This window comes from Physella acuta, unplaced genomic scaffold (genome assembly GCF_028476545.2).
Source record: "Physella acuta isolate Inbredline_101_S28 unplaced genomic scaffold, ASM2847654v3 ptg000916l, whole genome shotgun sequence".
In the NCBI taxonomy this organism is placed as follows: Eukaryota; Metazoa; Mollusca; class Gastropoda; family Physidae; genus Physella; species Physella acuta.
The window spans coordinates 786,090-807,005 of NW_026732433.1; the positions used below are offsets into that span (position 1 = coordinate 786,090).

At 39.1% G+C, this 20,916-nt stretch overlaps 1 protein-coding gene across 2 annotated transcripts; it reads left to right on the forward strand.

Moving 5' to 3' along the window:
- Window positions 1-233: 233 nt before the first annotated feature.
- LOC131953337 (paramyosin-like) lies at window positions 234-14,853 on the forward strand. Of its 2 annotated transcripts, none has more exons than XM_059316488.1 (9): window positions 234-328; window positions 5,548-6,605; window positions 7,093-7,200; window positions 7,533-7,609; window positions 8,714-8,876; window positions 9,785-9,865; window positions 10,762-10,862; window positions 11,546-11,681; window positions 14,389-14,853. In XM_059316488.1, the coding sequence occupies exons 2-9, from the start codon at window positions 5,649-5,651 to the stop codon at window positions 14,851-14,853; spliced, it is 2,088 nt and encodes a 695-aa protein (XP_059172471.1). In that variant the 5' UTR covers window positions 234-328; window positions 5,548-5,648. The 2 variants fall into 2 exon arrangements, with proteins under 2 accessions (XP_059172471.1, XP_059172472.1); XM_059316489.1 differs by having other exon boundaries at window positions 8,717-8,876.
- The last annotated feature ends 6,063 nt before the right edge of the window (window positions 14,854-20,916 follow it).

Consider the following 20,916-nt stretch of genomic DNA (forward strand, 5'->3'; position numbering starts at 1 on the left):
TTAAACATGAAATTGTACTCAAATCTATCTTTGTCGTCGGTGTGACGTCAGTGACATTTCTATGTTGAGCGCGACACTGTAATTTGCATCCCCCCCCCCACACACACACACCTACTTAGCTGCGGGCAGCATCCATTACCCCCCCCCCCCCCCGCGTATAGTCCCAGCCCCCTCCCGCCTGAGGCCAGCCACCACTCAGGCGGCGAGGAGTGACCTCCACGGCACACGGCAGAGCCGGGGTGCGGCGAGAGAATTGTTCCCAGTGTGCGTTGTACTACAGCCTTGTCGTGAAATTCAAAGGCGATTAATAAGTTCCGAAAACTGTAAGGTAAGTCTTCTGTGTCCGTCTTTGATCTGTACGGTAAGTCTTCTGTGTCCGTCTTTGATCAAGTTCATTTAATGTGTCTAAGTAGTGAGTAGTTTACATATTTTTTAGATCCCCCCCCCCCACAGCACGTCATGTCTACCCCCCCCCCCCAAAAAAAACGGAATATATATATATATATATATATATATATATATATATATATATATATATATATATATATATATATATATATATATATATATATATATATATATACTTTAACATGTGTCAGCCTCACAGAAAGTTTAGTCCACCCCCCACCCACTCGAAAGTTTCAAGTGCCCCCACACCCCTCCTGAACGAAACACTGATACAATGCAGTCGTTTTCTGTTTAAATGTTTTAAAAGTTGTCGTGGTTATTGGGTTGTTGGTTAGGGTAGATGAAGTAGAGTCATAAGAAAAGATATCTGCCCGGCAACCTTAACTTTCTCTTACTCGGGTTGGGTGTAAATAAGAGCTGAGTGGACTCAGTGACCACGAATCGTGCTATTGTGCTTGTGTGAGGGTAGGTGTTAGAAAATATGCATTAGTATCTCATGGCCCGGCTAATTAGGGATCATCATCATCTTTTCCCATTCGTACCCAAGACACATGGTGCAGATGAAGTGTAGTTTATCATTTTCGATGAGTAATATGATCAGCTTTATGCCCAGCAGCTTTATTGAATCCCAAACATAACTCAGGTACTCATCGAGACGTATTCCGAACTCAGGACTTTCGGGTAGCAGTCGAAAACTCTACCATCCGACCATGCCACTCCACGTAAGGGATAGAACACCATTACCCCATACTGTTGCTTACAATCGGCAATAGAAACTACTCATGGTGTACGATACATAAGTCTTTTAAAAACTAAATCAACGACTAAATCTATTGTTACGCAACTCGTCTATTTCAATATTTTTTTTTGAAAAACTTAATAGATAATCCATCGAAAATTACAATCGTGTAGAAACGCATAATATCATTAAACAAAGATTGCGTGTACATCCAAAATATTTTTTGACATTAACTTTTAAAATTGGAATTCGAATTGTGTCTCCAAGCTATATATACATATATATATATATATATATATGTATATATGTATATATGTATATATGTGTATATGTGTATGTATATATGTATATATATATATATATATATATATATATATATATATATATATATATATATATATATATATATATATATATATATATATATATTACACCATACGCCCATATTATATTTTTAAAATCCGGGTCAATGACGTCACGCTTTATTTGACGATTTTTACCTCCCCTCCCTACGTCACACATTGCTACAAAAACTAGACCCCCCCCCCCCCCTCTCTTAAATGACGTTTCACCTTAGCCTGCAACTCCCCTCAAATAGCCGTTGAATTGTTCTTAAAACATCGATTTGTTTCTAAAATAAGTTGTAAATAGAATTTGATTAAAATACTAAATGTTGAACGAGCTGAGCCAAGAATAACACAACAACAAAATGATAATGTAACACAATGCCACTCGCTTCATTTGATAGGCCTGTAACGATTGAAAGATTTCCTAAGATTAAAAATTTCCTTTCAAGCTAACTTTTTAGCTAACTATACGCTTGTTTAAATTAAAGCAAGTCATGTAATGAAAATTGAGGCAATGATTTTAATTCTGTGTATCTGAGGCTAAACAACGTATTTTAATAATTCCTTTTTTATCACAACAACACATTGTAAATAGCAACCCTCTCCTCACCATGTAAAGCGTTTAAACAACAAAATAGACTAGCCGCTACGTAATATATATATATATATATATATATATATATATATATATATATATATATATATATATATATATATATAAACTTATATATATACTTATATATAAATAAACTTATGTAAATACTCATCTATATAGTATGTATATATACATATAGTATGAGATTTCTAATTTATATTACACACACACACACACACATATATATATATATATATATATATATATATATATATATATATATATATATATATATATATATATATATATATATATATATGTGTGTGTATGTATATCGATATGTAGTATGGATGTTAGCGCTTATCTGTAACTTTAGCTTGTTAGTTATATAGTTTTAAAATACAATCATGAAACATCATACGATAGTGCCATTGTTTTGATAAATTAATCCTGCTATAAAGACCGCTAACAAGGACATTGCACTAAAACTAATCGGACTGTATGTAAAAATGTATGTAGGAATGCATATCAGTTGATGGAAGTTTTATTTTCACGTGCATGCTGAGTACCGTATCCTCTGAATCAAGACCTAACAATAAAAGAACAGTAGAAATAAAAGTTCCCACTTTGCTATCGTGATTGAAAAATATGGTTCTCCCCAGCCCGTTCCGACGCTAGGAATCAAAACATTATTTTTATAACCTTTACCCAAAAAGCCGGATTCGGAACTTTTATTGTACGCAATAAAGCTTTATATTTATTAGAATTAGTGGGAGAGGGTTGGTGGCCTTTTAAGCCTCAATTCACACAACATTTACAAAACGGACCAAGAAAGAAAAAAAAATCCATCCCTGGTGCTAAAATAAATGTATTTCATCTCTCATTGGGGACGTTCGATAAATTCATCCCAATAACCCCATGAGAGAATAAAATCAATACCTCCAATCGATTCATCGGATCAATCGCAGTTGTATCGATTAATTCTCATCGACTCCCTTATCGGCTTTCTTTGTTTCCAATTAGGCCCGGACTTGAATCTGACCGTGTTATTTCTACACGTACGACTGCCCATATTTCTACACATACGTCTGCCCATATTTCTACAAGTACGACTGCCCATATTTCTACACGTACGACTGCCCATATTTCTAGTCGTACGGCTGCCCATATTTCTACACGTACGACTGCCCATATTTCTACACATACAACTACCCATATTTCTACACGTACGGCTGCCCATATTTCTACACGTACGACTGCCCATATTCCTACACGTACGACTGCCCATATTTCTACACGTACGACTGCCCATATTTCTACACGTAAGACTGCCCATATTTCTACACGTAAGACTGCCCATATTTCTACACATACAACTGCCCATATTTCTACACATACGGCTGCCCATATTTCTACACGTACGACTGCCCATATTCCTACACGTGCGACTGCCCATATTTCTACACGTGCGACTGCCCATATTTCTACACGTAAGACTGCCCATATTTCTACACGTACGACTGCCCATATTCCTACACGTACGACTGCCCATATTTCTACACGTACGACTGCCCATATTTCTACACGTAAGACTGCCCATATTTCTACACGTACGACTGCCCATATTTCTACACGTACGACTGCCCATATTTCTACACGTACGACTGCCCATATTTCTACACATACGACTGCCCATATTTCTACACGTACAACTGCCCATATTTCTACACGTACGACTGCCCATATTCCTACACATACGACTGCCCATATTTCTACACATACGACTGCCCATATTTCTACATGTACGACTGCCCATATTCCTACATTTGGTTAGAGTTAAGACTGTCCATATTTCTACATTTGGTTAGGGTTAAGTCTGCCGATGTTCCTACATTTGGTTAGGGTTAAGTTTGCCCATATTTCTACCTTTGGTTTGGGTTAAGTTTGTCCATATTTCTAAATTTGGTTAGGGTTAAGTCTGCTGATGTTCCTGCATTTGGTTAGGGTTAAGTATGCTGTTGCTCCTATATTTGGTTAGGGTTAAAAATATGCTCATATTCATACATTTAGTTAGGGTTAAGTGTGCCCATATTCCTACATTTGATTAGGGCTAAATCTGTCCATATTTCTACATTTAGTTAAGGTTAAGTCTGATGATGTTCCTAAATTTGGTTATGGTTAAATCTGCTCATTTTTATACATAAAATGGTTACGGCTAACTGTGTTCATATTTCTACATTTGTTTAGGGTATAATATGCCCATAATTCTAATTTTGGTCAAGGTTAAGTCTTGAAACATGTAAATGTTTACTTACACCAGCCCAATATTAGTGCTAAAGCCTAGTCCAACAATACAATCTATACCACATCCATCTAGCACGTCCGTTGGGAGCTTCGTGTATGTTATCTAGACACTAACTTATGAAACTTTAATTAAAAACTTCGCTTTAAAAATATCTCATTGTTCTATTTTCCGTTTGTTCAAGAACTAACGATGATTAATTATTAAAAAACACTCGGTTTGTATCCAGAGACTAATAAAAATTTTCTTGCTCTAGTAAACATTGAGACGACGAAAGAATGACTGTAAGCTCTTGATCAAGTCGGGGGGGGGGGGGGGGGGGAATCGCGCATCATCATCCTTCTTCTTCTTCGTTCTAAATTGTTATGTTGGAATGGATTTCCTCCAACATAATTAAGTATTACGTATCAAAATGTTATGTGCCGTAACGACTGTAGACTCCGATATCAGCCTTTTTTTCTGGATTTGCTTCCATAGCTTTTTTTCGACCCACGAACAAACTACAAGACAGCAGTTGTTTGATTTTGGTATTTTCCCTCCTAGATTGGTTGCAGTCCCCAGCTATCGAGCCCCATCTGCCCGCGGGTTGGAACTCGAGACTTTTCGGTTTAGCTACTCCGACCCTATATTCAGTGGCGTAGCGAGGTCGGGTGTCAACCGGTGCGGCACTTAATGGTGTCACCCCCCAGAGGCGTAGCGACCCTTCCCGGGGACAAACTTTCAATTTTCGATTTGCACCCCCCCCCCCCCCTTTAAACTTTCAATTTGCACCTCTTAAAACACTATTTAACGCTCGAATTAATCACTTAATTAAGTGGAATTATCATTTTTCTCTATATATTTTGCTATTTTTCGCCTTGGTGTCACCCACCTAAATGGTGTCACCCGGTGCGGTCCGCACCCCCCCCCCCCTTGCTACGCCTCTGCCTATATTATCCAAACCACCTAATCGAAGAGTTATCATTCACTGTGGTTATTGAAGCGGCTATGGCTAAATATGATTTGGATTGGGAATAATGATACGATTAGGTTAAGATTAAAGTTTTCAGCATTATAAACCTTATAAAAGTTAGAATATTGTGTCATACAATCATTTTTTTTTTCTTTATCTTTAGCTAAGGTTGCATTGATTTATGAAATATACACTTTCTTACAGATCTTCGTTATCTCTAATTAGTGAGATTTCTCTAATGAGTGGCATCATACAATTATGAACATCGTAAGATCTTCTGGGAACAAGGAAATGATTTTCTTATAATGCATTCATCAATCGCAAGAGAAAGGGTTGAATCTTTGAGCGTCCTTAAGCCCTTGAGTCGTCAAACATCTTTAGACAGTGTCTCCGGTCTGTCAGACGACAGCTACAGAAGCCAAACAGGAACCGGAAATGTCGTAGTACTGGAGTACGTGCGTGCGAGGCATGCGCACTTGCTTAACCAAACCTGCATTAAAAATGTGGATTTAAAACACACGGACCAAAAAGTTTCAAACACGAGAGTTGAAATTCACAGTTTGGACATTTTACGGTCAAGGTCGTCAACGCGGTCACCGTACCTGTCTAGAAATATCATCCCAAAAACTCCCACAAAGCAAGAGAGGGTGACACCAAAAGACAGATCTAAAAATTTAATCTTTGAAGAGATAGAAAACTTCGGCATTTCACGGTATAACAAAACTTATTTTATCAGAAACAAGAAAAACCACCGAGAGAATCAGTCGTTGATGGATGTCGCCAAACTAAAATACTCCGATAAAATAGCTTTACTGAACTCCAGGGGCGGTAACTCTCGCTCTCTGGGCACACTCAAAGACATGGAAGAACGATATTCCAAGCGGAGACGAAACGATAAAAAACACACAACGCACGCGGCCAAAACCAAATCTCAGGAAAATATTTCTGCGGAGCTGCAGATGAAAACCCCAAAACAGAAAGACGAGGCTGAAATAGAGAGTACACATTCAGCGAGTCAGGCGATACAGGGGGACGCTACACTTGTTTTGAAATCGGCAGAACAAAATAGTGTATCACATGAAGACAGCACCACGGGTCATGAACAAACAACTTGTCTAGAAGTCTCGCGGCTTGACGGGCAGGAAGATGTGGGTCAAAATGGCGCGGAGAAGGAGGACAGTGAGGTCCAGAGTTTCATGGAGGTCACGAGTTCAACGGTGGACGCCATTTTGACAGACAACATGCCGCCATTACCAAGTACGGTAAGTTATTTTAAGGCTATAAATCTAAACATTAAAATCAATCAAACTCAGATTAATTAATTTTTATTAATGAATTTAGAATTGAAAAACAATATGCTGTCAGTACCAAGAATGGCAAGCTATTTTAAAATTACTGGCAGTATAAAAAATTAGATAGAAAATGACGGACGGGGCGCGTTTAAAATGAGACCGGATGATATCGCAGGAGGGCGCTCAACTCGACGCCTCTAGGAAAAGGGTAACAGGGAAGGTCAAGTTAGCCACGGAGACGCCTAGCAGATAAAAATAGCTTACAATATCAGGACTGTCATGGTGGACTGCCGAGAAAATTGCCAGAGACAGGCAAAAGTGGAGGGCGCTTTCTGTGGCGGGGCCATGTGTCTTGGACACAAAAGAAAAAATATTACGATAATAATGCTGTAACAAAATTAAAATAATTAACACTAAGATTAATTAATTGTAATCAATGATGTTGTATTGAAACCAGGGAGACACGACGGAGACGTTGTTGATGGACTGGAGACATGTTTTCCGCTCAGAGATGATACGTCTGCGGCAAGAGGCAAACGACTTCAGGAAGTTCTGTATCACACAGGTGGGTCAGCATTGGATGGGTAGATTTCTTTCTGTGTCGGGTAGATTTTGTGACAGGTAGATTTCTGTCTGGTAATTGTTTCAATAATTTAGTTTTTTTTGTTTCAGGTAAAATTTTTGTTTCAAATTTTTGTTGTGCAAGGTAGATTTCTGTGTCCGATAGACTTCTGTGTCAGATAAACGTTTGCGTCAGGTAGATAGTTGTATGTGGCAGATTGATGTGTAAGATTTGCATAATGTAGATTATATTTGTCAGTAGATATATGTGTCTATGTATGTGTCTATGTATGTGTCTATGTATGTGTATCATTGTATGTGTTTGATCTTCACCAGGTACAGGCAGACGCAGAAGCTTTAGAAAATTTCTTGAATGAAAAACGTTCACCTCAAACTGCACATACGACAGATGGGTGAGTTTATTTTTAACTGTCAGTAACTGTAAGACTACACATACGACAGATGGGTGAGTTTATTTTTAACTGTCAGTAACTACACGAATACACACACGACATATGGGTGAGTTTATTTTTATACCGTCAGTACCTACACGAATACACACACAACAGATGGGTGAGTTTATTTTTAACTGTCAGTAGCTGTAAGACAAAAGATGGGTAAGTTTATTTTTATACTGTCAGTAACTGTAAGACTACATACACAACAAATTAGTGAGCTTATTTTTATACTGTCAGTAACTACACGAATAGACACACGACATATGGGTGAGTTTATTTTTATACTGTCAGTAACTACACGAATCCACACATGACAGATGGGTGAGTTTATTTTTATACTGTCAGTAACTGTGAGACAAAAGATGGGCGAGTTTATTTTTATACTTTTAGTAACTCTTACACACACGACAGAGGGGTGGGTTTATTTTATACTGTCAGTAACTGTAACTATATACACACAACAAATGATTGACTTTATTCTTATATTGTCCGAATCTTGTTCTTGTTTTATTCACTTAGTTTTTACTTGCTGCCTATTGTGATATATGGTTGGATATCAATTACCTGTTTACTGCAATCTGATCTTTAAATACTAGCAATGTGTTATATGTAATTTGATATTTTGTTAGCAGCTTGAGACTAGCAATCAGATATTTAATGATATTCTTTTTGCTACATTATTATAATATGATGTCTGACCATAATAATTTTTCTTTCATGTAATCCGATATTTGGCCATAACCACCTCGCTACATTTTATCTCATGTTAGCTTTTCATTGTCTTGTAATATGTAATCTAATGTTTGATTATATTCATCTTGTTATATTGTAATCTGATATTTGGCAATAATTAACTTATATCTGGCCATCATCAACGTACAACATGTACTCTGTTACCTGACCATCATTACAGTATAACATGTAACTTTACATATTTATAACAATTAACTCGACATACTTATAAGATGAAACTTGATATACTTATAACATGTACCTTGGCATACTTATAACATGTAACTTGGCATACTTATAACATGTAGCTTTCCATATTACTCCCAGAAGTCCTGATACCACCAGAGTTCTAGAACACATACAGGAGAGCCACACCCACCTGGAGCTGTTGAAGCGGAAACAGAAGACGACTGACCTGGAAGCTGAACTGACCTCTAAAGAAAAACTCCTGGCTGAGAAGGAAAAAAGTCTGGAAGATTACGAGAAGGAGGTCAGTTATTAATAGCGCCCACTTTTGCTAATTAGAAAAGATTGCAATTTATGACCAAACCACAAGCATTTCCTAAATACGTTAAACGAGATTTAAGATAGGATCAGTGTACTAAAGGCACGAAGTTTGTGTCAAGTTTAGGAGTTAGAAAATGCAGGAGAAATTATTCATGCCGTTACAAGAATCTGCGCTCTAATTTTTTTTTGCTTTTGTGTGACATCATAAATTTCGACTTGACAACGTGACCATTGGCAATGATTCGACCGTCTGGATATACCCAATACATAACGACCGGCAGCAGTAGGATAAATGTACCTATGCGCAAATGCTAAGCACAAGAATGGTATGTCGCGTGTTAGCGAAAGTCGGCGTTAAAGGGTTAATTTAATTTATTTTTTAAAGTTTATATGTTTACAATGTTTTGGACATCTTTCTGAGAATAATGCACATGTTCAATAGTCACCCGTGTGTGTCTCTTGATTAGTAATGTCTCTATAATGTGGTAACCAAGGTGTTCCCCACCCTCCCTACACATTAGCCTAGAGGCTCACAAATCCGAGAGCGGAATCAGTTATTGTTCCTGTAATTAGCCTTCTGGCTTAATGCCTAGATAAACTAATCAATCTCTTAATCCTTTCCTTTATCTCTCGACCAGCCTCTGTTTATATATTAATTCCATTATCTCCTTCTTTCTCTCTGTCTATGATTAACTTCCGTTCTTTTTCTCTTTCCCTAAGCTGAATTTATTTCTCCTTCCCTCTTTCTCGGTCTCTCGTTTTGATTTCTGCATATTTTTTCTTTCTGTCTCGACTACTTCTCTGGTTTTTTTTAAATTTCTTATTTTTATATTTCTCTCCCTAATCCATCCCTCCTCCCCACCCCTGCCGATTTATCTCAATGCCACTAAGATACTGGAAGTAGAATCCCTGCTAAATCACAGGCAAGCCATCTGCGACAGGAGGGAGAACGCTTTGACTCAGCTTGATGAGGTAAGTCATGCTACGTTCAATCATTTGATGAGGTAAGTTATGCTACGTCCAATCATTTGATGAGGTGAGTCATGCTACATTCAATCATTTGATGAGGTAAAACATGCTACGTCCAATCATTTGATGAGGTAAAACATGCTACGTCCAATCATTTGATGAGGTGAGTCATGCTACATTCAATCATTTGATGAGGTAAAACATGCTACGTCCAATCATTTGATGAGGTGAGTCATGCTACATTCAATCATTTGATGAGGTAAAACATGCTACGTCCAATCATTTGGTGAGGTAAGTCATCTTTCATCCAATCATTTGATGATTACTGGACACATTTCAATGAAGGGGATTTTTTTTTAAGTCTTTACTTAACCTTCTTACAGTAGGCTAGTCAGTAGATAAAGATACCGGACACATTTCAATGAAGGTTTTTTTTTTAGTCTTTACTTAACCTTCTTACAGTAGGTTAGTCAGTAGATAAAGTAGAGTTCGGTGATCTGCTTCGTGAACATCCACTAATACTCTCCTTATCAATTTTATTTTATTTTATTGTACACAAGTCGACTGTTATGTAAGCTGCATTAAAAAGAATTTGATATCGTTTTCGGATTTTCCGCTCTATTATCTAATACACAGTTCAGATATTCGAAGGTTTTTTTTATTTAGTAATTAATTGCTTGTTTGGTTTTATCTCAAGAAATACAATACTAATCCGCGCATGGGTCGCTTAAGATACCGCATTAGGTTCTAAAAAAGGTTAGCGTAAGGGTTCGGGATATTGATATGTTGTGATTTAGATTAGGGTTGTTTGGGTTGAGATTAACGAGGCTGGTTGTAAATCGCGCTGGGGGGGTGCCGTGATAAAACAGGCAAATACCAGGTTCCGATCTCGTTGACAGGATCTGGAGACTCTGAGGAAGGAACTGGAAGAAACAAAGGAACAAATTCAAACAGATGGGACCATTCCCGTCTCCAAGTCACAGAAGGCCAAGAGCAACTGGTAGGTGATCAATTGACTCAATAAATACCGAAAATCGATCGATCGGAGGTTGGATTTAAGAGATTCGTGGATGGGTTGTTGTCCGGGTGTAAGAATTGATTATTGAGAATGTGGATGATTAAGTAATTTCATTGGTGTGTAAATATATTTTAGAGTGAATGGATTTTGAGATTGATTTTATAATAATGGGTTGTTATCGAGTGAAAGAATCTCTGAAAAAGTTGTTCGGTAAAATACTTAATTTCTGGCTTACTTTCCTCTTTATTCCTTGTGGAACATAGGACCTTAACCACACCCTTCCTTTTTGTCCGGTCACCGGCTGTTGATTTTGCAGCCTCCCTAGACATCCCTGCTGTCTTTAGTTCCTCAAGAAGACCCTGCCTCCATGTCTGTCTTGGGCGCCCTCTTTTTCCCCTTCCTTGGGGGTTCCTCTCAAGCGCCTGGCGTGTCACATTAGAGTGAAACTTTCGCAGTGTGTGTCCCGCCCAGCGCCACTTCCACCTTATTTGTACTGTCATGGGCTCTTGCCTTGTCCTTCCTTACTAGAACTTTGTCTTGCCAGAATCTTTCTTCGATATTTTAGGCTTAAATAGCTTTGAGAAATAAATTACCATAACCTAAGTATATCAAAATATGAGTGCTAAAAATAACTGTACATCACAACGAGGCTGGGGTTTCCACAGGGATCTGATCCGACGAAATCTCCTGGACAGGCAGTACCTACTGGAGACCACCGTCCAGAAGTATCGGTCAGAGCTTGCAGCTGCTACCTCCACCATCGCAGGCAAAGACATTCTGATATCTCGCCTTCAGATACAGGTACACACTCAACATAAATTATGTTGTTTTTTGTTGTCTATATATATATATATATATATATATATATATATATATATATATATATATATATATATATATATATATATATATATATATATATATATATATATATATATATATATATATATATATATATATATATATATATATATATATATATATATATATATATATATATATATATATATATATATATGCGAACTTACGGTTCAGATGTTAGTGTAGGGGACGTCCATAAATGGTGTCTTTTGCATTTTGTTTCCTCTCCTTCCGTCATAGCCAGACACCCTCCTCCCCCCCCCCCCCCCGCCCCACCATCTGCCTTGGAACTGACGTCACCCAATCATTCCATTTTTTTAAATTCTCGTCACAAGGCTTGAACTAATCCCGCCCCACCGTCTTAATCCCTGGACCTGGTTCGCTAAGCTAACATCGGTGTAAATTGCTTACTTCCAGGGGGCTGATTTTAACTGTTCAATCTTCTTTGACGGCCATTTCAGCTATTTAATATATTAGTCCGGGGGAGGGGGTGGCGTCAGAAACTAAATGAAACATTATATTGATATACATGGGACTTCGCGTTGAGACGTTTGATAATCGTTCGCCTTGTCAGTGGTTTTGGCGATAAGCGTTTAGGTTAAAGTAAAAATAACACCTAGAAACGATGACATCGACTGTATGTTGCACTAGATGACTAAAATAGTAGGAGTACCTGTTCGGATTTAAACTATGGTGGTACATGCGAGTATTGGGCTGGGAGGAAATACACTCTGTGTCTTCTAAGTGCTCAACTCAGAACACTAAGGAACAGAATAACTCGCATTGTTTATAGACGGCCCTTAACAAAACAATAACATCGGCTGTTTTTGCTCTATACATCAGCTCAAACTCTGCCCAAGAAAAACACTAACATCAGCTATTGTTGCCTTGTACCTTGATTGATGCAGTGCCCAATGCTAAATTGTTGTTCGTCTATTTGCTAATGCCATGCCCAAGAAAAACACCAACACTGGCTGTTGTTGCCTTGTACAATAGCCACATGTTATGCTGTGTTGTTGTTCTTCCATTACCTCAAGCTCAGCCCAGTTGATGAGTCAGCTGAAACAAAACCTAAACATTAGTTCCAGACGACACATTTTTATGTTTTATTTCCCGCGTTTAATCGGAGCTCATAATGCCAACATAATTTGAGTCACAAAATCGATTGGACATTAAACCTGATATCTAAAACATTGCCGTTTAATTCAGGCTTCGCCTAGAAAAATAAAAACATTTTTATAAAAAAATAAAGTTTAATCTTGCGTTCCATCCTTCTTTGTGGTTATCTCGGCTGTGGGTATGAAATGCAAATTGACACTGCTACTTTGCTTTATTCTTCTTCTTCTTCGTTCTTAATTATTAGTGTTGGAGGGGATCGAGATTTATCTGCCAGTGGGTTTGAACTCGAGACTTTAGTTCGAATTTATCAACCATGAGCTTTTTGCCGACTCGACCATGCCTCCAACACAATTAAGCGTTACGTGTCAACTGGTTATGCGCCATTGAGGCCATTGACTCCGATTTCAGCCTGCTTTCCTTTTTGGATTTGCTTCCATAGCCTTTGTCCAACCAAGAACAAACTACAAGGCAGCAGTTGTTTAATTTTGGAGTTGTCTCTCCTAGAGAGGAGTGGCTGTCCCCAGCTAACGAGCCTCATCGCCCGAGGGTTCGAACTCGAGACTTTTTCGGTTTAGCAACCATGAGCTTTACCGACTCGACCACGCCGACCCCTTACTTTGCTTTAAAAAGAAAGGGGAAGTAGAGTTATCCTGTTTTAATTTCCAAGCCTTTCAATAGGATTTTGCGTCCAATTACCAATGACGTATTAAGATCTACGTGTCAAACGTATCTTGTCCAGTAGACCTAGATAATCTGTCTTGTCCATTGGACTGATATAATCTGTCTTGTCCAGTAGACCTAGATAATCTGTCTTGTCCAGTAGACCTAGATAATCTGTCTTGTCCAGTGAGATAATCTGTCTTGTCCAGTAGACCTAGATAATCTGTCTTGTCCAGTGAGATAATCTGTCTTGTCCAGTAAACCTAGATAATCTGTCTTGTCCAGTGAGATAATCTGTCTTGTCCAGTAGACCTAGATAATCTGTCTTGTCCTGTGAGACAATCTGTCTTGTCCAGTAGACCTAGATAATCTGTCTTGTCCAATAGAGCCACATAATCTGTCTTGTCTAGTAAGATAATATGTCTCGTCCAGTGAGATAATCTGTCTTGTCCTGTGAGATAATCCGTCTTGTCCAGTGAGATTATCTGCCAGTGAGATAATCCGTCTTGTCCAGTGAGATAATATGTCTTGTCCAGTAGACCAAGATAATCCGTCTTGTCCAGTGAGATTATCTGCCAGTGAGATAATCCGTCTTGTCCAGTGAGAGTATCTGCCAGTGAGATAATCCGTCTTGTCCAGTGAGATAATATGTCTTGTCCAGTATTCCTAGATAATTCGTCTTGTCCAGTATACCTAGATAATCTGTCTTGCCCAATATACAGAGATAATCTGTCTTGTCCAGTATTTGAACCCAGAACCTGATTGAACTGCCATGTTTTACGCGACCAAAACAATGTATTGACAATATTAAAATTGAGCCAATGAACATACAACTACCATCTTAATCCCCATGTACATCTTTTGTCAGATAACGAAAGTAGAGGAGGAACTGGTGAACAAAGATAAGAGAATCCAACTACTGGAATCTAAACTGACCCTAGCACTGACCGAAGCCAGAAACCTGACCGAGCATTTCAACTACCCCTCACGCCGGGACCCCGGGCCCTCCACCAGCTACCTCCGCCCCGAGGGCAGCTACAGCTCCCACTTCATCCAGCGGCGCGCCAGCCAGGAGCTCAACCCGGACCACTTCCGGGGGGCGCAGCGGGGCGCCATGTACCGGCGCCCGTCCCACAACGCGGACCAGGGGGAGGAGCCCAAGCCCATCCTGACGGCGTCGTTGGACCACGACTCGGAGCAGCTGAGAAACGGCTCGAGGGTCAGCCGGAAGCGGAACAGCATTAGCGACAACGCCATCATGAGGCTGACCCTGTCGACGCCGCGCGCCGATGACAAGAACAGCCGGGGCAGCAGCGCGTGCAGTATCCAGTGAGGTCATGTGATCAGATCCAGTGAGGTCACGTGATCAGGGGCTGTTAGTTAGCGCTGGTGTAGTTAGTTCGTGGCAGTTGTCAATTTTTTTTAAAAATGAGAATTTCGGGGAAAAAAAAACAAAATTGTTACCGTTATAAAAAATAAAAAATAGTAATAAAACAACTTTTCGATTTTAGTTTATGTGCAACATAGTGCTTTTTGTTGTGTTTTCTATGTTAAGAACGGGGGGGGGGCGGGGCTGGAAGAGAATGAGTCAAAGATGTAAAGGGCGGTCGGAGGTGGTAGCTTATTGCTAAGTTGGGTGCCTTGTCCGTCCCTCCGGAAAATTTAGTCCAGTGCGCTTATTTACATTTCAAAAATGTCAGTAAGTTTTTAGAAAAATTCTGTTAAGATACAGTTTTTCATTTCCCGATTAATTACTAATAATAATTTTTTGTTTTATATTTACAAAACTTTTTTTTATATCTGATTTAAGCGACGAGCAACTTATATTAAAGGGGAATAATCCAAACAAAACATCAACGTGAAAAATATTTCTGAATAAAAATAAAAGTTATTTCCCATTTACTAAGCGAAGATTTCTGGTGAAATTCATGTCATAATTAAACGACTACGACGTCAAGGTTGTAAAAACAAAAGAGCTAGGACATTACCTACCACATCAATTCCCCCCTCCCCCCTCCCTCTCACACGGGTCAATCTCTATTTCAATTATCCCCTGGGTAATTGCCCCTCTCCCCCTTAGAATACATATTATACCTAACTCTATCCATCTGAATACCCATTATTGTGCCAAGCATTGATTTTTTTTAAAGAAAATAAGCAACAGCCAATGGCGTAAGCGGGAAAAAATCCTTTCCTTCTCTTCCTCCCCCCCCCCCCCCCTCCAGCAAAGTAATCTGTTGGGCCCAATCATATATAAAAGCAAGTCTATATATATAAAGTAAAGTGATAGTGTTGAATGGTTTGTTTATTATTTACACCTATTAGATCGGGTAATTGCAGGTAAGTTGCAGGGAAATTGTTTTTGACAAAGTTTGCTGTTCACTCACTTTTTAGCTGGAAAATTAGAGTCATTTCAATAATAAAATGACCGAAAACTGACCTATACCTGTTTTATTTAAAGTTCCTGGATTAGATCGACCACTTACAGATGCGACAAAAAGTTAGTATTTGGTTAGGAGATAGCTCTGGTGCCGTAGGCGCCTCGAAAAATATCAGATTCTTAGAAATATCAAAATAAGGGGTTAATAATTGAACGCTTTTACTCATAAATTTGAATTATTCAAGGGACGCAAGATCGTCAGAATTTAAACTTTTAATTTCCTCCGTTATTTGACTACACGCAAAAATAAACAAAGAAAACATGTGTATAAAATAAAAATCCCTTTAAAATTTATACTAAACGGTTTTAAAATAGGTGTGAAAATGAATAAAAATTGACTATTTTTATAGCTCAATTTTACCCAAATAAAGGGATATAACTGCGTCTGGAATTTAAACTAAATTTCCCCAGTTCTTTGATTACACACAAAACTAAACAATAATAACGTGTGGGCAAAAGAAAAAAAATTCTACACAATTTTAAAATAGGTGTGAAAATTAAACCATCTCTAATAACTGAGGAGGACACTTGCAAAACAAGCTGTCCACTTTTTGAAAACAATGTTGCTCTTATATCATTCTTTGTAACGCGCAATTTAAGTAGAATACTAATTTTTTGTTCAAAAAGATATACATTAAATCGGTCACCCTTCATATCATGTAGGTGTTCCGACCTCAGGTAAAATTGTATCCTCACCAGTACGATCAAAACACTTTTTTGTACATTAAGATTGCCCACTTATTTCCCCGTCCCCCCCGTCGTCCCCCCCCCCCCCCTCTCCCCTCTTTCAATTATACATTCCATACTCTCCCCCCTCCCGACTTATAATTTTTATTTTCAGAAATTGAGCTCATACTTTGTACAAATCATGTATAATATGTCGCCTACACATCTTTAGAGTGAAAGAAATAGCTATCAATCTATATGTGACCGACGGATAGGTTTGATCGCCATTGTGCAATATTTTTAAAGTATTGATTTTTTTATTAAAATCTAAATTGATGTCTAGAAAACTCAATATTGATTGTTTTTAAACTAAATTTTTCCTTTTACAACTTATCATTTTAATTGACAGAGTTGAATTTGTGATGGTCGTCTACATATCTAGCTGCCTCTCAAGCTATGGACTTGAAATATTTGTGTACGCGTGCGTGCTTGTGTGATTTAGGGGTGAGGTGGGGTGGGGGGAGTGGGGCGGGGGGTCAAAGATGAAATATTTTCAATAAGGGTCAACTACCAAATTAATATTTTCTTGCTATTAATGTATTTAAAGTCGAGTTATTCATTTAACCGTTAGAAGTTTGAACTTAAGTATGAAGCCATCGCACGACTCTCGCTTTCCCCCCGCCTCTTCTCATTTTTTCCTCGGCTGACGTGCGATCTGCTGTTGCTTAAACGATCGAACGTTCAATAACAAATCGTAATTGGTTTCTTAATTCTGACAGATGCGGATATGAAGATCACTAACCCTGTACGTTTTTTACTGCTATCTATATTTTGTTTTATCGGTGTCTTGTGTTTTTTCCTCTTGAATTCAGCTCCGAATTTGAGAATTTTTGAAAAAATTGGAAGCATGAAGGATATGCAGGATAAACGGAACAAAACTAAAGAAAATGATGTGGCATCCAGGAGCGAAGAGGTTGGTTTTGATAATTGTTCTTATTTCAAGGCTATTAAGGCCCAATTTATGAAAATATCAGATGAGTTGATTAAACTAAAAGATGTTTCTAGAATCGAGAAATGTGATCATCCTGATATTGTTGAATTGAAATTAAAAGAGACGACTGAAAAGCTTTTGAAACTAAAGAAACAGGTAGCTCAAGCTCCTGGTCATAGCCCTGGTCCAAATCCTGATCCGGACATTGTTCCCAAACCAGCGTCAACCATTTCTTATGCTCCTACCTCAGCCCATACTTCTGCCCCTACGATAGTCCCTACCCCAGCCCCTTCCCCAGACCCGGTCTCCACCCCTACCCCTGCTAGGGTTTCTGCCCCTGACCCAACCCCAGCCCCTACTCCCGCTCCTACCCCTGCCCCAACCCCTGACCCTACCCCCGCTCCTACCCCAGCCCCTACCCCTGCCCCTACCCCTGCCCCTACCCCAGCCCCTAGACCAGACTACGCCAGATATAAAGCAGACGACGAACTAAGAATGATCGCCAATTTCCTATCTACGCCACAGACCCCCACCCAAACCCCCGGGCTGGTTCCACCCACAGCCTACTACACCTGGTGTGGGGACAAGACCTTTTCCTTTCTACATTACCTGAGCATCCTGAGCATCATCCGCGTACTTCAGCCGCTAAAGCTCGTCTTTTATTACAACAAACTGCCGTCTGACGGAGGCGTCTTTTACAACACCTGGTTTCCTGAACTACGTCAGACTCTCCCACATTTAGATCTAACAAAGATCGACAAAGAAATTAAATGCAACACATTCGATGCTGTTGATTTCGTTTTAGAACAGTTAGCTGTAAGTAAAGCTGGTGGGATATTTGTTGGCGAAAGAACTCTTTTAACTCGTATTCCAGAAGAGTTACAAAACAGCAGTAGCGTAACTTACTCTAGGCGTGGTCAAAACACAAGCGAACAAATGATCCTCTTTGTGAAACACAACAAACAGCAGAAAATCGATGTCAAACAATTTAAGAAAAGGGTTCTAAATTCATCTTTGGATTGCCATACCCCAGAAGAATTTGATAGCAACTCTGTAAGGTCTAATTCGTCCAGCGACTATAGCCATTCCTCGCCGTGTATCATTTTGTCCAACGCAATCTACCCAGAATACATTGCAAACAGCACATCACCTTTTTCTGCTGTGGCGAGGTCTTTGTACTACGGCAAACCTGATCGACTCTTTGCTCGACAAAGTGAGGTAAGTCATGTGATATAATACACTCGTACAGCATTCAAAAACTGATTGCATTCGTGTGTGTAGTGTAGTGATATGTATGTGTGTACATTTAAAATGGGAGGAGGGGAGGAGGTGTGACACCAGAGGCGTAGCAAGGGAGGGGGGCGGGGGGGGGGGGACATATGTCCCTGGGCGCCGACCTTAGGGGGGCGCCAAAATGGGTTGGAAAAACAAATTGAAAGTTTGAAGGGGGGGGGCAAATCGAAAGTTCGAGGGGGGTGCAAATCGAAAGTTTGACGGGGGGTGCAAATCGAAAGTTTGTCCCCGGGCGCCGGGAAGGGTCGCTACGCCTCTGGGTGACACCCGATGGATGGGTGACAACAATCACACCAAATGAAAGTTGTAAAAAATATCAAAACTAGGAACATTAAAACAACTAAATACATTAGCAAAACTACGAACAGTAACAAAAGTACTAATAACAAAAAGACTACGAACAATTACAAAACCAAGAACATTAATTTAAAAAACAAGAACTCAAACAATAACAAAACTTCGAACATTTTTTAAAATCTACGAACAGTAACGAAATTACGAAAAATGACAAAACTACGAACAGTAACAAAACTACGAACAATAACAAAACTATATCAAGTTATTTAATCTTTTCCTTCAACGCAGAATATTTTATTCAAATTGCTTTTAGCGCTTTATAAATCAACAAAAAGCAATGAATTGATCTTGTATCGATGTTACACAGCGTCTTTCCTGAATTAATAATCACTCTAAAGAAAGAGCCGGTGTCAAACAATTTTATCCCCACTAAAAAAATCTTTTCACAACTTTCATTTACCTAGTACGTTAACTGGTCTTTGTTTGTAGATTGTGTAGTCAGTCATTGATCTTCATCTCTTTGTATGACTTCTATTACTAATGGATTTTGTAGTTATTTTGTTATGTATGTGCCCAAGTACGTCTCCCAGCTAGTATATGTTGAGTGCACAGGAACAAACCAGCTAGAAAACTGACAAGTTACTGAAATTAACATGTATCGAGGGTGTCAGTAGTGTGTGTATGTGACACTATATGTGTGTGTACATGGGAATGTTGTGCGTGCGAGTTTGTGTTTGTGTTTACATGCGTGTGAGTCTATCTATGTATGAGCGTTAGGTTCACGCATATGTGTGTGTATGATGTAAAATCGTAATTAATCTAAAAAAAATGCCAGCACCACCCCACCCACCTCCACCCCGTATGTATACTGCTGCATGTTTGTCTAGTTTAAAATTACTGTGACCGGATATCTTGAAGCACTGCTGTAAATCTCTCCGCTTGCAGGATCCTACTGACGTAGTGCCTTTGATCAACCACATGATCCTGGTCAACCCCCATCCTGACCAACCCATCACCTGGACGTTTGAGTACTACCTGTGTGCTCTCTCGGCCTTGTATGTCGCGCGCTTCCCCAGGTATGGAGAACCTGTACTGTCAGGTGTTGCTTGTACTGTTAGGTGTTGTTTGTACTGTCAGGTGTTGTTTGTACTGTCAGGTGTTGCCTCCTGTCAGGTGTTGCCTGTACTGTCAGGTATTGTTTGTACTGTCAGGTGTTGTTTGTACTGTCAGGTGTTGCCTCCTGTCAGGTGTTGCCTGTACTGTCAGGTATTGTTTGTACTGTCAGGTGTTGTTTGTACTGTCAGGTGTTGCCTCCTGTCAGGTGTTGCCTGTACTGTCAGGTATTGTTTGTACTGTCAGGTATTGTTTGTACTGTCAGGTGTTGCCTGTACTGTCAGGTGTTTATTGTCAGGTGTTGCCTGTACTGTCAGCTGCTCTCTGTACTGTCAGGTGTTGCCTGAAATGTCAGGTGTTCCCTCAACTGTCATTTAATTTTTAGTGCTATGTTACTGCTATGTCTTTACTACGCATTTGCTTTTTTTTAAAATGCTGTTATCAAATTGTTGTTTTATTTGTTTATTTTAAAACGGCCAATGTGAAAAAAGACCTCCGTGCCTACTATTGTTAATGTTTTTGAATAAATTGAATAAATAAATAAATTGTCATGCTAATAGGGGCGTGGCTACCAGACAAACAAAACCTAGTCTCAA